Below are 17,228 nucleotides of genomic sequence, written 5' to 3'. Positions count from 1 at the left end.
AGTTCAGGCCTTAAGAAAAGCTGATAAGCTTTATGTCCACCATGCCATTAGCACAAACATCAGCTCAACACCTCCCTACCTGTCTCGCAGACTTTTCCAACTGGTCGCCCATGCCAAATGAACTTCCATTAGTATTTCTCTGCTGTTTTCAACATTTCTTTTCTGTTCAGTGAAGCGTTGGGTCAGCATTTTACTTTTTCTCTCTAATAACCTTCAGTCTCTTCTAAACTCTCTTTAGACGTTTTAAGCAATTTTAGAGTGTGGCGTAATAAAAGGTGGATGTTCCTTCAAGCTATGGTCAATTTGTGTATTAACAGAATTGTAAAAGTCTTGCCGTATTTCCTATTAAAACAGCTGGTATCAGGGGAAGGGGACTTCTCAATCTAGGGATCATTTGATTGGATAAAGGTTTGTAGTGCAAGATGAGTCATATTATTATTATTATTATTATTAGGAAGGTACCAATACAAAATGTCTGTGCCGATACCGATATTCGATGACATCTTCCGTTAACGATAGTATTATGTTGTAAAATCTAAGTGCAGAGCGTACAAACTACAATACTTTTCTCACTAGCTGGGTTTCCATCCATATGTGAAGAAAAAACAAAAGCGAATTAGATGCGTTTCCATCAAGCTGTTAGAGCGAATGACGGTGGTATTGGTAACCTGGTAACCAACAGTAAATAAAACATGGCACGCTTAGAAAATGGATACAGGACTGCATGGAGTCACAATGGGGCAAGTTATTAATTTGTTAGCAATGCAGCTTGTAATTGCCAAACTAAATTGGGTGCACAGAAAAAGGAATGCAGCATTTTGGATGCAGGTACTAGCAGCAAGGGCATACAGACTACCGGCACATCTGGGAGCTTAACTGTGAATTTCGTCTCCGCCCCTTTTTGGGGGAAAAGAAACTAGACTTCCCATTAACTTCCATACAAAATAGCGGAACAAAGCAAAGTTCTTACAAAGCCGACAGGTGTAAATAACTTAAGAAATTTGCTGTCTCTTTGCGGTGTGAGCTGATGATTTCATAAATGCATAGCTGTCCTCCACACACAAAAAATAGTGACACTTTCATTATTTTTTCTCCGTGAGAAGCACTTTAATAGAGTAGTAGCGCAATTTCACGTTAAAGCAAAGAAACTTTGCAAAGACGTGCATCGTTTATCTCCATATCTTTCTAGATTCGCTCTTCATGTCAGGTAGCGTGGCCATTCGTGCCAGTTCCGCCAGACACGTCCTGAACATGTTTTCGTGTTCGTTCTCCGGAAGTCGCGTTGTTTGACCGCATACGTCATCCAGGTTCTCACATTTGAGTTAAAATACATTAGAAAATTAAGATTTATTTCTTTTAAGACATACCATAATTGTAGTTTCCTTTGTACCTTGAAATGTAGCGGTTGCTTTTCTGAAATTAAACCCGAAATATTAAACCTTGATGACGTATGCGGTCGCCCAACGCGACTTCCGGAGAACGAACCCGAAAACATGTTCGGGATGTGTCCGGCGGAACTGGCACGAATGGCCACCCTACTGTCAGGCTGGTTGTTGTGGAAACGTGGGGGTGGTCATGGGGGTAAGCGATGTCAGAGACCCATGATAGCGCTGACCGTTGTCACATGGTGACAACGTTTCGAGTACGGTAAAAACAACATATGTGAACATGAACCGCACTAACTGAAAAATGATACAATGTAGGGCTGCACGATTTGGGTAATTTTTCCCATTACGGTTAGTGCTGCTAATATTGCGATGTGCGATTGCAATTATACTAAATGGTATCATGAGTCAACTTAATGGGTTTTAAGGAAAATCCACACACAGTTTAGCTAAAACGTGTATTTGTAAAACTAGAAATGTTTTCTTATTGCCACGTGATGTAGCAACTGCTCAGTGTCAGTAATCCTAAATCCAAAATACCGCCATACAACAGACATAGTTTTTTTTTTAGCTACCAGATCACTGTCAATCTCCTCTGCATCCATCTTCGCTCTGGTATAAGTGACGACGCACACCACACGTGCACTGCCTATTTTGTTCGTTTTCTTTCTTTTTTTAAACAGCAAGGAAAATCATCAAACTGTTATCAGAAAGTTTGTGTTAACAAGTCCACACATTTATTTATTTAATATAATTGCAAAATTTTGCTGTCATATAATTGCACAGGCTGACATTGCGATTGCGATGCGATTAATTGTGCAGCACTAATACAATGTATTTTGGTGCGCTCCGAGGCCGCATCACAACATGTGTGAAATCACCCTAGATACTCTTTTGATTTGGACCAGTAAACAATCCCCCACAGACTCACACACACACCCCCCGACTACCCTAACAACTACATACTATAGCAACAAAGCAGCAAAAAACACCCAAACATTATGTCAGCGATTCTAATGGCATCCACATTGTGCTTTGAAGAGCCACTCTCATATATTTTAGAAAATGTAAAAATGTCATTGTTGACATTTGTGTGTTTGCATTTACAGGGCCGAATGCAAATAGAGAACGGCGCTCTTTCCATCTCCTCGCTGAATCTTTCAGATGGCGGGATGTATCAGTGTGTGGCGGAGAACAAGCACGGCATCATTTATTCCAGCGCTGAACTGCTGGTGCTTGGTACGACCGCAAACCGCTCTGTTTTCTCTGCCTGCTTGCCATTCTTTATTTGAATGATAAAACTTTTATTGTCTAGTCAGAGCCCAGGCTCGAATTGTAAAGCCACATCACTCAAAAGGTTACTCTGGGCGGCATTGAAAACGTCCGTCTGATTGAGTGCTTCATTCTGAACTCATTTTTCCCCCAATATTGATTCTGATACTTCGCAATGTCTGCGGCCTGAATTCATTCATTCGTTTTAATCATGACACATTGGTCGGTATTGTGCACACGGGGCCAGTGTCTAATGAATGGCTTCTTTGGAAGATCCCGTACAGAATGCTGTAAAATGTAAGTTTGGTGGAAGATTAATGGCCCGTAAGAAGCCAGTGGAAGCGGGTAGCTCTATTTGTTAAGTCCTTTAGACTTTTCTAAAAGGCTTTCCTCATCTTCTGCCAGAGGCTCTTTGAACGTCAGTTGCTGTTCATCACAGATTTCGTCGAGGCTTTGAGTGTGAGTCTGAACACCAAATCTTTCTGTCTCTTATAGCTTCTCCTCCCAGTTTTTCCCAGAATCCTTTGAACCGGGTGCTTAAGGCCCGCTCGGGTAGTGACGTTATACTGGACTGCAGGCCACATGCCTCGCCCAGAGCCATTACCCTGTGGAAAAGGGGGAGTGAAATACTGCAAAGAAATGAAAGGTGGGCTATTACCAGCATTTTATTCACAATAACAGCTTTGACCATGTGCCACTATTGTAATGTTGAACTATTATTATTTGCCTTCAAGGATTTCTCTCTTCGCCAATGGGACTCTAAAGCTTGCCAATGTAACTAAGCGAGAAGGGGGAAGTTACACATGCGTAGCGAAAAACCAGTTTGGCACTGCAAGCACAACCGGCAAACTGGTAATAACAGGTAAGTACTGCAATGTTTTCAGATTAGAGGCTAATGCTACGTGCACACCGCCAGCGACTATGTTGCTGTGTGTCGCCCGTCTCTTTCGATAAGGTTAATAGTAGGTGTGTCTAATTCTGGTTGTCCAAGTAACAATTATAAACAAACGAGTAACCGTCGAGAGACGCATGGCTGGAAGTCCACTGCTTCACTCCCATTGGTAGTCACTCAGTCGCTTAGCATTTCGATGAAATTGAATTTTTCCCAATTCGTCAAATAGCTGGACACCCTCACTTCCTGATATCAATGGTCACTGTCGCTCGTGTCGCCGGAAGTCAGCAAGTTTGAAATTAATGAGATTAATAAGATGTTGAAATGACCGTCTGAAAGGGAACGTCTCAGTTACGTATGTAACCCTCGTTCCCTGAAGGAAGGGAACGGAGACGTCACGTCACATCGCCACAGTTTGCTGTACCATTGCTGAGGTCGGACAGGCACTGTGCTCTGCTTTCTGAGCGAAAAAATCTGATTTGGTATTGCACTTGCTGCTTGCTATATACTCACGCGGCGGGGCGGGGGCGGCATATACCTGCATGCCAAGTTCATTGGGGTTTAGGCCCTGTCCCAAATGGCACACTTCATGTGAAATTTCGGTCTCGTGGCCTTAAATTGCTCATGCTCGCTTGGTCTACGAGTCCGTAGGGTGTCCCATTATGCAGGCCACATGTTCACATTGATAGGCAACTTCTCTTCCTATTTCCGGAGTGACGCTCGAGTCTGTCCCAAAATACGACTCTGGTGCGCCCTCTTGGACTCGCGTCAAGGGTTCCTAAGGTCTGCACTACATGATGTCATCAAAGTGTGGACTCTGAGAGGAGGTCCACAAGTCCAGAGTGTGGCATTTGGGACAGGGCCTTAGAAGTTATTGGTCCCGCGAAGCGCGTTCCCAATTCGCCAGTCACGATGTGACGTCTCCATTCCCTTCCTTTAGGAAACGAGGGTTACATATGTAACCGAGACGTTTTGCTGTAAATTATAATTTTCTCAAGTCAATTTTGCAGGCCGGACAATAAATTTTGCCTATTTTAATACTGTATCCTTGATGTATTACCATGATTAGCTTTGAAAGAAATGTCACATATGGCTCTTATCATGACGCATCACTTAAGCTGTAACTCCAAATGCATTACCAACTGACAGCTCAATTCTTTCAAATTTCTGTTGTCGTTTCTCATAGCCTTTTAAGTCCAAAAAAAAAATCACACGCTGTACGATTTGTTTAATAAATGTTGCAGAATACTTCTACACTATTTCAAGACGAATAGCTTTTCATTATCAAGTCTCGATGTCGAACATTTTCAAAGATTAAGATATCTCTATATATTATAGTGGGGATAAAACATTTTCTTCTTCAGTTTTATATTCTCCAGCAGGGCTTTATTTATACATAGACATGCTTCAATCCTGCATACGCAAATGGGCCCTCAAAGAGTGGTCTTTAATGACACTCAGGTTGATGTAGTGGAGGAATACAAGTATTTAGGAATTATTATAGGATTGTTGAATAGGCTGAAGTTTGATCAAAACACAGAATCATTAAAAAGTCACATCAAAGATTGTTTGTGCTGAGAAAGCTAAATTCTTTTAATACAAAGAGTTATTCTCAAGACTTTTTAATAATTCATTTATGGAAAGTATTCTGTCTTTTTTCTTTATTTGTTGGTTTTCCTTATTTTCTACCAAGAATAAAAACCGGATGCAGGGTGTTGCTAATATGTGCTCAGAAATTGTAGGTGTTCCCTTGCGAAATCTTACATTTTATTACGAACAGCAAGTGATGAGGATGACACATTAAATTATTGATTATTTTGAGTGGATGCCACTTGGGCGACATTTTGGGTCAATCAGATGTTCCACAAATTGGTACAAATTTACTTTTGTTTAATTTAATTTAATTTAATTTAATTTAATTTAATTTAATTTAATTTAATTTAATTTAATTTAATTTAATTTAATTTAATTTAATTTAATTTAATTTAATTTAATTTAATTTTGTTAGGTATTTGGTGTATTTTGAATATTTCTATGTGTGTGCTCCAAGTGTTGTATATGTGAAGCACCACAAAAGTCTCAATTAACTGCCCCAAGGGGATATATAAACCATTAAACTAAAACTATTTCGCACATTTCTCATTGTTAAAGGACAAGTTTGGTATTTTACACTTAAAGCCCTGTTTTCAGATTGTTTATGATGAAATAGAATGGTTTTGACTGAAATTTGGACATATGATGCTGGCGCGAGAATTTTCAGGTGTTTCTTGTATCACCTCACACCTCTATAATGGCTCTATAGGTGCACAGGAACAATCCTTCCTAAAATGCATTAAACTTTCATTTACAAAGACATGAAACTCACCGAGTGTTCAGGGGTGTTCACTGATATGCTCACTCAAAAAGCGCTGCAAAAGACGCATTCCAACAGGTTTTATCGTAGTTTTGTCCAACTCCATTGACTTGTATTAGATGTGCTGTGAGGTACAGTATTACTCCGCACCGGGAACTTTGTTTGTATTTTTGCAATTGGCAAAGGTGGATTATCGCCACCACCTGGGCTGGAGTGTCTATTATTCAAGCTCTCAGTGGAAGAATGTACGGGTGTGAGGTGTTTGGAAAAATGGGTCCACAAGTTTACAACAAATGGTAAAACAGCTGTTGGAAAGCATCTTTCGCAGCGACTTCCGTGTGAGCACACCAGCGAACACCCCCGACCACTCGGTGAGTTTCACATCTTTGTAAACGAACGTTTAATGCAGTTTAGGAAGGATTGTTCCTGTGCACCTATACAGCCATTGTAGAGGTGGTAGGTGAAACAACAAACACCCGAAAATTCTCGGGGCAGCCGCATATGTAGAAATTTAGTCAAAACTGTTCTATTTCATCATAAACAATCTGAAAACAGGGCTTTAAGTGTAAAATACCGAACTTGTCCTTTAAAGTAATTTTTAATTGCACTGGCCATTATCCATAAAAATTGCCATCCCATTATGCTATAGAACAATGTTATTTCACACCTTTGTACTTCATTATATAGGTTTGCGGTTTAATCTGCATTATTTATATGGTATCAGAAGTAACTCATTAGCTTTGGACTGTATCTTTGTGAACGTGCCTTTGTGTTTTACTATAATGCTATGTCTATTTTTTCCACCCGCTGGCAGTTGACCCCCTTAATGTAATTTAATTAAAATGACCTTTCCTTTATAAAGTGGCTTCACCCACCATTTCCGCTCACAATTCATGTTGCTCTTATTAAACATTCCACATTATGTTCTCGAATTAACAGTTTCCATATGGAACGACAGCATCTAAAAATCTAAATGTACTACCTTGAAATTAAGATTATTTAATAAAGCAACAAACTACGGCTCCATGGCCTTTAATATTGCATAGTCTGACATTTGACTTCAGCAAAAGGTCTGTGTTTCTTTAACTTACGCTGACCAAGGACCACCCACCACCCTGGCCAAAAAGAGCTGATGTAGCGATGGGGTGGGGTTATCAGATATATAGTGTAGCACAATAATATGTTTTCATTCATGCATCAGACGGTTCACAAACAGACTATGGACTACATTCATAAACTTGGATTTCAGATCATTTTTGATGATTTATAATTTTACCAGTCAAACAGTAGCTTTATCCCATAAGATCATGTATTTATTAATCATAATTGGAAATTGCTGCATCCGATTGTTTCCTTTTTCACAGAGCCCACGAGGATCAGCCAGGGTCCCAGCAGCACAGAAATCACAGTGGGCGAAAGCATCGTGCTGCCCTGTCAGGTGACCTCTGATCCAGCTTTGGACGTGGCCTTCTCCTGGGCCTTTAACGGTCAACCTATTGATTTTCATCAAGACGCGGACCACTTTGAGAGAGTCGGAGGGGTGAGTATTGAATTGTGTTTTTAGTACGTTATTGCAACCTCAGCAGCCTCTTCCCACCACACTTTCAAAATGTATTGGGAACACAACGTTAGTTTAGATGTACTCTTTAAAACATTGCTAGATTATTACAAACCACCGTTGGGTCGAAAAAGGAACAAACCCAGCCGTTGGGTTAATTTTTTTATTTTTTGAACCAACAATGGGTTAAACAACCCAGCATTTTGGGTTAAAACAATTCAGCATAGGATTGGGTTGGGTTTGTCCCTTTTTGACCCAATGCAGCAATATTTATGAGTTTTAAATGTACAAGTAGCAAAGAAATTGAATACACTAAAGGTACTGTGTGCTAGGTATTTATTCAAATTGTTTTGCTGGGCAACAACCTATTAAAACTGTGAATTGTCTCCTTCAAAGAGATTTATACGGCCATTATGGCTGTATTTTGAAAACGTATAGTCGGGATAAATTCCGCTTTCTCGTTTTGGGTCATTTATTCATTTGACCTACATTGAACGTGAATGATTCAACATGTATCCCAAACAGAATCTATCCACAGAATGAACCAAGAAAACATGCCACATCAATTAAAAGTCTTGTTCGCATTTTACCCCTACAGCACCACAGGACATTGTTATATCTCGGGGGAAACAATTCAACTCAAACAAATTGAAATCCTTGAAATGGCTTTGCGTTTTGTTGAACGTGCGTTCCATTTATCAGTAAGACTCTTTTGTTTCCATGCTTGTTTCTTGAAAGACAGTTACAGTAAAATAGCTTTTCAAAAGTCCTGTATTCATTCTGAGATATAAAAGTCTTGTTATTGTCCCATTGGTCATGTAAAGTTTATACATTAGGCTCTTCTCTCAAAGGCACATCGACTTATGCAGATGTGGACTATAATGAGATGGTTTTCACATGTACACGCTTTCTCTGCTCCTAAAGATTACCACCTTCTGTCTCAACGTCCTCTGATAGAAGCATTAACATAATTAAACATCTTCCACCGTGCAGTCTTTCCATTCAGTCCACAAATGTAGGATTCAACCATTGATTTGTCTCTTTTGTTAAGTTAAAGGTATTTTTGTTGGAGCTGATTGCAGAGACCCCAACATACCATAAGCGTTGGTTCACTTTTGACTGTAGGCGTTTCGTGTTTTGTTTAGTTTCGTGTTTTGTATAGTTGTGTGTTTAGTTTTGTGTTTAGTTTAGTTTCGTGTTTCATTTTGTCTCGTGTTTCATTTGTCTTGTGTTTCGTTTAGTTTCGTTACGTTTAGTTTCAAGTTTCATTTAGTTGTGTGTTTCGTTTAGTTTCATGTTTCGTTTAGTTTCGTGCTTCATTTAGTTTTGTGTTTCGTTTAGTTGTGTGTTTCATTTAGTTTCATGTTTGTTTAGTTGTGTGTTTCATTTAGTTTCATGTTTCGTTTAGTTTCGTGTTTCATTTTGTCTCATGTTTCGTTTATCTCTTGTTCAGTTTAGTTTTGTGTTTCATTTTGTCTCGTCTTTCGTTTGTCTTGTGTTTTGTTTAGTTTCGTGTTTCGTTTAGTTGTGTTTTTTGTTTAGTTTCATGTTTGTTTAGATGTGTGTTTCATTTACTTTCGTGTTTTGTTTTGTTTAGTTTCGTGTTTCATTTTGTCTCATGTTTCGTTTGTCTCGTGTTTGTTTAGTTTTGTGTTTCATTTAGTTGTGTGTTTCGTTTAGTTGTGTGTTTTGTTTAGTTTCGTGTTTCGTTTTGTCTCGTGTTTTGTTTAGTTTCATGTTTCATTTAGTTGTGTGTTTTGTTTAGTTTCATGTTTTGTTTAGTTGTGTGTTTTGTTTAGTTTCATGTTTGATTAGTTGTGTGTTTCATTTAGTTTTATGTTTTGTTTTGTTTCGTGTTTCATTTTGTCTCGTGTTTCGTTTGTCTCGTGTTCAGTTTAGTCTTGTGTTTCATTTTGTCTCATCTTTCGTTTGTCTTGTGTTTCGTTTAGTTTCGTGTTTTGTTTAGTTGTGTGTTTCGTTTAGTTTCATGTTTCGTTTAGTTTTGTGGTTCATTTAGTTTCGTGTTTCGTTTAGTTGTGTGTTTTGTTTAGTTTCATGTTTCGTTTAGTTTTGTGTTTCGTTTAGTTGTGTATTTCGTTTAGTTGTGTATTTCGTTTAGTTTCATGTTTGTTTAGTTTTGTGCTTCATTTAGTTTCGTGTTTTGTTTAGTTTCGTTTTTCATTTTGTCTCATATTTAGTTTGTCTTGTGTTTCGTTTAGTTTCGTGTTTCATTTAGTTGTGTGTTTTGTTTAGTTGTGTGTTACATTTAGTTTAGTTTTGTTTAGTTTCGTGTTTCGTTTTGTCTCGTGTTTTGTTTAGTTTCATGTTTCATTTAGTTTCATGTTTTATTTAGTTGTGTGTTTTGTTTAGTTTCATGTTTCATTTGGTTGTTTGTTTCGTTTAGTTGTGTGTTTCTTTTAGTTTCGTGTTTTGTTTAGTTTTGTGTTTCATTTAGTTGTGTGTTTTGTTTAGTTTTATGTTTTGTTTAGTTGTGTGTTTCGTTTAGTTGTGTGTTTCGTTTAGTTTCGTGTTTCATTTAGTTTCGTCTTTTGTTTAGTTTTGTGTTTTGTTTAGTTTCATGTTTCGTTTAGTTGTGCGTTTCGTTTCATGTTTTGTTTAGTTTTGTGTTTCGTTTAGTTGTGTGTTTGGTTTGGTTTAGTTTCGTGTTTAGTTTAGTTTAGTTTCATGTTTTGTGTTTCGTTTTGTCTCATGTTTTGTTTCGTTTTGTTTGCTTTGCTTTGTTATGCTTTTTATTATGCATTATTTCATTTACAGACGTAATAAGTGAGTGATACCTGCTACCTTACATGTATATATACTTTTTATATATTTTATATGTTTATTCTACTATTTGAATACCAACAGTAGCTGCGTTTCCATTACCCTTTAAATTGTGCAAATTGATATTGTGAATTGAGAGTACGGCCAATTAAAAAATATAAATTTCGTAAAAACTTCTATATATTGTTTTTACACTCGCATGAGGTGGTTTTTCAGGAAATTCTGAACTGCAATGGAAACAGTTTATTTGCATTTTCAGGTCACCTGATTTACGTAAGTCATATAATCATTATTTTGAAAATGATGCGATATGTATTAAAAGCTCCCAAATATCACCTCGTACGTTGCTTCTCCCAAGTATAAGGGGCTTATGTTGGCATTAGTGTTTGGATAACACTCCTGTGTCTAATTTGATTAAAAAATAAGAAGTGTGGTGGATGTGGTTTATAAACCTACCAACATCTGTCAGCGTGATGTTTTGAATGACTTATCGTGAGAGGAAACACCATCATTTCACGAAATTATTTTTATTGACATTTTAAAAATATCGCATAAGTTTTGCGCAAAGCTGTCATGGCAATGCAGCTAGTGTTTTGGTATACGCTTGGGTATTATATCTTGTAGTCTGTATCACAATTTCCATATTCTCCAAGGCTTTAGTGTGCTGTGTTTTATTTAGATCAATATTAGCACCCAATGACTTATGTAATTGTGGAATAATTAGCATAGTCTTGCCAATTAGCCAGTGTGTGTGTGTGTGGGGGGGGTTATGTGCGTTGGTTGCGTGCATGTGTGTGTTTTACTATGTTCCTGTGTGCCAGGGAGAGCTGGATCTGAACGAATCCCAGAGGCTAGTTAATAAGAATATTTATTAACCCCCATCCAATCTCTCGGAGCACAGCCGCCATCTCAAGTACATCCTAGTATGCAGAAATCTGCACAGGTTTCTGCCAAGAAACGTTGGTATGCCAGCCTCAGCTTTATTTTTGTGCTAGCAAACTCTGCAATAAAATAATAAATACAAGAGTACTAGACACACATTGCTGTTGAAACGAGGCTCAGTGTCACTCTGGGCAGTTTAATGGAGTTCTTTTTTACAAATCTGTTTTTTGGATGACAGTGTGAAGAGGAAAAACTTTGCATTTGCAATTCTGATCTGGTGTGTGTCTGATTTATTTGCAGTGACTTCAGTGTAAACAGTCAGCCAGGTGATATATTTGTTTCAAATGCATACAAACATTGTGACACTTGCATTGAACAGTGGCAATGCAAGTGCTCACGAGTAGATTTAAGACAAAGTTGTTCTGACCTGATGTAAAATATGATCTCACAATAAATGACATGTGGGCAATGTCAACGATATCTCACGAGAATTCGTACATAGTTTACGAGTTGGCTAAATCATATAAACTCATACAACCACATTTGTACGTTTTTGTACGATTTGCCTTGATCCCTTTGGGGTTAGGGACGGGGTTAGGGGTTGGGTTTCGTTGTTGTTTGTTTTTTTCATGAGAATCGTACGTTTTTGCACAATTAACTTCGTATGAATTCATACCAATTAGCCAACCCCTAAAATATGCACAAATTCTCCAGAGATCAGGCTGGCAATTTTATGTGGCACATGCCAGAGAGTTTTATACATGTTGGGCAGTTCACTTGTTTAGACCAATGTCAGATATGAGTCACATTTTAAGGTCACATTAACAATCCCACACAAAAGGTTTAGGACTAGATAAGTTTTCTTACATTGTAAATATATCCTCTGAATCCTGATTGGGTCATAGCTGTTTGATAATTTCTGGAAATGCTGCCAGAATTTACTGTGCCAAGAATATTTAGCTTAAGGTTATGCTATTACATGAATATATTTATGAAGTTTTGCATTGCAAAACGGTTTCTGTTTTAGTCAAGATCTGGGTTTCCTGTGGTGCTACTAGTAATGTAAAAAAAAACATATTAATAATAGTAAGTATGTTTCCTTTAATTTTTGTATTTTGTCTTCATTATTGCCACAGAGCTTTTCCGGTGACCTTATGATTCGAAACATCCAGCTAAACCACGGAGGAAAATATGTTTGCCTCATCGACACAGACGTTGAGAGTCTGTCCACTGATGCAATATTGGTCGTTAAAGGTATGAACAAATTCTCATTCAGTTTATAAATCAACATTTGCCTTCCGAGCCCCAAGTTGTATTTATTTATACCCGTCTTACATGCCGTAAAGCTTCCCGCTAGGTGCATATTTTAACATAAGGGTGCGGCTAATGTAGCAAGAGTTCGGATGGTGCTAAATGTGTCATTTGGGATGGTTTATGGTGCCACGTCCTCTCCTCGTTGTTAAAAAGAGTCGCATTGGTATTCATGGCCAAAACACAACACGGTTCTGTCTCAGGTGTTTGGAGAGGAGCTTGTTTATCACAGAAGATGTCTTTAATTGGCTCATTTACACATCAGCTAAGCAGCACAACAAGCCCCAGAATGCTGTGCATTTGAAAAGAAAACATTTTAATGGCAGAGGGTTATTCAGAACAAAAATGTAAATCATTTAGTTGAGTGTGTGCGTGTAAATACAGCGCAAGTGTATACAGAGACACAATCTCTACCTTTGCTTAAAACTTCTACTAACAAGCACAAGCAAACTGTTTATTTTGTAACACCTTAGCGTGCTCTTCGAAATGAGATAGAAGATATGTCTTTTCATCAAGATGTATAATGTGAAAGCAGAATTGAACTTTAAAGTAGATGCACAGCCTGATCAACCTTTATTAAATTAAATTAAATTAATTCAGGTCCCCCCAGTCCCCCAGACTTGGTTGTGGTAGAGGAAGTCACAGACAGCACGGCCCAGCTGTCCTGGAGCCCAGGCCAGGACAACGGAAGCCCCATTACCGGATACGTTATCCAGGGGAGGACTCCGTTTACTGTGGGTTGGCAAGCCGTTGATACAGGTACATCATATAATTGTGTTTATGTTATTGTGTTTGTGTTATTTTTTAACCATGAACATACCTGATAGCTCTTTGGTGCAGAACGTCAACTGGTGAGCACGTCAATGCTTTTCAAAACCAAAGCGCACCTGTTCCTTATAAAATGTCTTCTAATTGCTCATTTTCCGCAGTAGGTACATGGTAAGAATATTGTCCCGCCTCAGTTTTGATTCCTGCTCACAATAGTGTAGTAATATAATATAACCGCAGTTACCAAAAAAGCCACACAATAATCCCGCAAAGCTGCTGTCTGTCAATCCTGGCGGACAACTTTAAGGGGATCACGGAAAATTAACAGATGCACTCTGACCAATTTAAGGAGAGTTTACTCACACGTAACAAAGTCTGGTTCATTTGGAAATATTGCCTTGTGAATGCGAAACAAACCAAAATGAAATTGCAACATTGTAGCCATTTAACCCCCGCTTTTGGAACAAAGCAATCGATCTACCAACCGCGTTTGAGGCGTCAAAATCGTGTCTACCGCGTCTAGTTTGTCGCTTGAGCATTTTGAGTGTACTCGCTTCATTCGTGCGTGAAAGCCACACGTGAAATTCTAGTCATCGAGAAATTCATGCGGAAATTCGCGTCATGGGAGGGGCTTCTGCGACCTGCTCGCTTTCTGTAATCACGTCACTACTAGAGCAAGCTCCTGATTGGTTAACGCGGCGCATTTTTTCGCCAAATTTTTCAACTCGTGGATTTGCTGCGGCAACGCTCAATTCGCACGAACTAGACACGCGAATGAGGTGGAATCACGTCTACCGCGCCGCACTAAACGGCTCATTCGTGCCGCGAGACCTCCAGACGGGCGTCAACACGTCTTCACATTTACCTAATATTGAAATCACTCGCGCTTGACGCCTCTACCGCGGCTGGTCTAAACGCAGCATTAGAGAAACTATGGTAGCTGCCACAGGACAAAATGTCATTGTCTGAGAACAGTTTGTTCGTTTAGGGCTACTGTAGAAACTGGTAGCTCAAAATGGGGACTTCCTTGTAAGGGGTCTCATTACAAGGAAGTCGGACGCACGTGATATACATCTGGATCCGAACCTTATGTCAGGTTTCGTTTTTTAATAGTCTGACTAGTTGCTAAACTGATCTCTTGAACAAATGCCTCGTCTAAAATAACAAATGTTTTCATTTCCTATGTAATCTATGTGTTGTGGTTTTGCTTGTTATATAAATAAATTACGTTTAAAGTACTTTGTTGTTATTTATTATTAGCGGAGTTTACCGGAAGTTACGTGCGTACCGCGACAGCCGCTTGTTTATGTTGTTACTGCTGAAACCGTCTATAAAGTGCACAAAACAGGGCTGGAAACGTGCGTACGCCAGTTCCTACGCAAAGTTTGTGATCTATAAAAAACAAACTTGATGGGAGAATGGGCTTGAAGGGTGAGATCTAAAGATGATTCATACACGCATTTGAGAGATTTGTTACCTAACCTTTTACTTTTAAAGTTATTTCTACTTTGATGTCAGACATTTTAGTTTCATTTATATCTACATAGTATGTAGATATAAAAAAATAATAAAAATGTAACAGTTGATTATGTAACGTTTTTATACACCTTTGAAATATAGTTTTATGTATTTTATATTGCAGTTTATGTAGTTTTATCTATTTTATATTGCATTTCTGTCAATAGATTTTACTAAAATGTACACACTGCACCTTTAAGTCTTAAGAATAATATATATGTAATATATATATATGCATCCTAATTGGATTTTGTTGGTTTTACTGTCTACTATTCAGTTCCTGAGGTGATCAATGGGAACACTCTGACCGGAACAGTGGTGGGTTTGAATGCCTGGGTGGAATACGAGTTCAGAGTTCTGGCCAGTAATGGTGTCGGGATGGGAGAGCCCAGTCCGCCATCCACCAAGATCAGAACAGAGGATGCTAGTGAGTTGTGCACTTATTTACCTGGATCTCTAAGCAATTGAACAACAGACCCATCAGCGTCAACTTCCAACTCTTTCAGCACGCCCACATGAAAATGTTCTGCCTAATGTTTATGTGACACTTTTAAATAAAGATCCGCTTTGATGGCCCTTTTACATGACTTGGCTGAAGTTTCAAGCATCGCTTCCGCCTTACAAAAAGCTTTGTGGTTAGCATTGCAGGGAGGCATTGGTAGGTGACAAGAAAGCAGAAAGTGATGTAATGATACGTTGTTCGATCTTGCAATAACTATTTACTGTCGCTTTGAAGTGTTGGTGTTGAAGTTTAACTCTTGAGTGCTCAACCGAAGTGCAATGCGATGCAAACGCTTCACTCCACAGAAATCAGTGCATTGTGAAAGGGCCATAAGAAGCATATTTTAGTCTCTCTTGAATCAAAATGTAAATCAACTTTTGATGCCCGAACAAGCAATTAAAAGAAATGCACCATCTGATTACTGCAGTCATAGACAAGCCTTTGATTGAACTCAGCAGTGTTTTCATTTTCTTTCTGGGTTTTTGCCCTCAGTGCCTGACACAGCCCCCACTGAGGTTGGAGGTGGAGGAGGAACAAAGTCAGAATTAGTGATAACGTGGGAGGTAAGTCATTTGTCAGATTTTACCGCTCCCTCAGCCGAGCTGGGCTAAATGCCGGTGCTTAATTGTGTAGAATGAAATGTAGCCATTTTATGATGGGTACTCAGACCCTCCCGTGCCCTCCGGACTTCAGACTTTATTTCCTTTTCTCCAAATGGAAGTCAGCTCACGGCCAGAGTTGCTTTGAAGTTTATTTCAGCCACAAACAAGCTTTGGTCTGATCGCGGAGAGAGCATGAGTTATGGGGAGTGTCTGGCTCTTTTGCTTTCAAGCTTTACATTTGAATTATAAACATTTGAAGGAGTGTTTATGCTAAGCTAAATACATTTAAAATCATTTTAGATAATCTCGCACTGCAGTATCTTCCACTGCCCATTTTACCTTTTTGATATAACTGCGAATGAATTGCATCGAAGCGCTGCTTAAGCCCTGTTATCATGTGGGTCAGTTGGTATGTTGGCCTCAATTTGTTTTAATATCACTATAGTTTTGTGTTCCACTCTCAGCCTGTTCCAGAGGAGTTGCAGAATGGAGAGGGCTTCGGTTACATCATCGCCTTCCGTCCGGTGGGCACGGTCACTTGGACCCGAGCCGTGATGTCAGCGCCCAGCGCCACCCGTTACGTTTTCCGCAATGACACCATTCCGCCTTTCTCACCTTTCAATGTCAAAGTTGGAGCATTCAACAACCGAGGGGAAGGGCCGTTCAGCTCCATAACAACTGTGTTCTCGGCAGAGGAAGGTAGAGATGATTTATCTACATCATTACCGCGACCACAACGACCTACACTCTTAAATATAAAGGTTCATAAAAGGTTCTTTGTGAGGCTGTATGGGTCCATAAAGAACTTATAATCTACACAGAACCCTTGCACAAATAGTCTTTGTAGGAAAGAAATTATTTTTTAAGAACGTTTGACTGCAACTTGCCGGATGTAATTAGGGATGCACCGAATATTCGGCCACCGAAAATTTTCGGCCGAAAATGGCCCAAAATACTTTTATCACCGAAACAATATGGCCGAAATGTTGTGATGACGCAAACAGAAACTGCAACCTGCACGTGCTTGTCTGAAGCAACATGTATGCGGTGTGGATGTATTTAACTGCAAAAAGGCGCTAAGTGACCAGTTGTCTGTATGCAGAAAGGCACATGTGGTTGAATGTGTCCGGTCCAGACGTGATCATCACAGTGAGTACGCCCTTCAAAGATCGGAACTCTTGATGTGTAAACTTCAGAGAGAGTCGCGCAAATGTGTCTCATACTGTAGTCCATTAACATACATTTGCCGAATAAAGCAATGAAAACAACGTAACGTTTTTATGCTGCGTTGTTTGGGATTCGCCCTCGGTCTCTGTGTTCGCGCGTGTTTAAGTGCCCTTAATAGTACACACACGAGTGAGATGCAAACAAGCGAACGTAAAATCTTTCTGTTATTGGCAGGGC

At 39.1% G+C, this 17,228-nt stretch overlaps 1 protein-coding gene across 1 annotated transcript in view; it reads left to right on the top strand.

Moving 5' to 3' along the window:
• Positions 1 to 17,228, top strand: part of cntn3b (contactin 3b) — a 92,228-nt gene that overhangs the window by 64,609 nt on the left and 10,391 nt on the right. Inside the window, exons 10-18 of the mRNA XM_055213570.2 lie at positions 2,495 to 2,624; positions 3,153 to 3,303; positions 3,392 to 3,519; positions 7,267 to 7,442; positions 12,260 to 12,377; positions 13,035 to 13,193; positions 14,998 to 15,147; positions 15,715 to 15,785; positions 16,289 to 16,523. Coding sequence (XP_055069545.2) covers positions 2,495 to 2,624; positions 3,153 to 3,303; positions 3,392 to 3,519; positions 7,267 to 7,442; positions 12,260 to 12,377; positions 13,035 to 13,193; positions 14,998 to 15,147; positions 15,715 to 15,785; positions 16,289 to 16,523 — 1,318 coding nt within the window. The remainder of the gene's footprint in view (positions 1 to 2,494; positions 2,625 to 3,152; positions 3,304 to 3,391; positions 3,520 to 7,266; positions 7,443 to 12,259; positions 12,378 to 13,034; positions 13,194 to 14,997; positions 15,148 to 15,714; positions 15,786 to 16,288; positions 16,524 to 17,228) is intronic.

Source organism: Misgurnus anguillicaudatus, chromosome 8, assembly GCF_027580225.2.
Source record: "Misgurnus anguillicaudatus chromosome 8, ASM2758022v2, whole genome shotgun sequence".
Lineage (NCBI taxonomy): Eukaryota > Metazoa > Chordata > Actinopteri > Cypriniformes > Cobitidae > Misgurnus > Misgurnus anguillicaudatus.
This window is presented reverse-complemented; position numbering and strand designations above follow the sequence as displayed.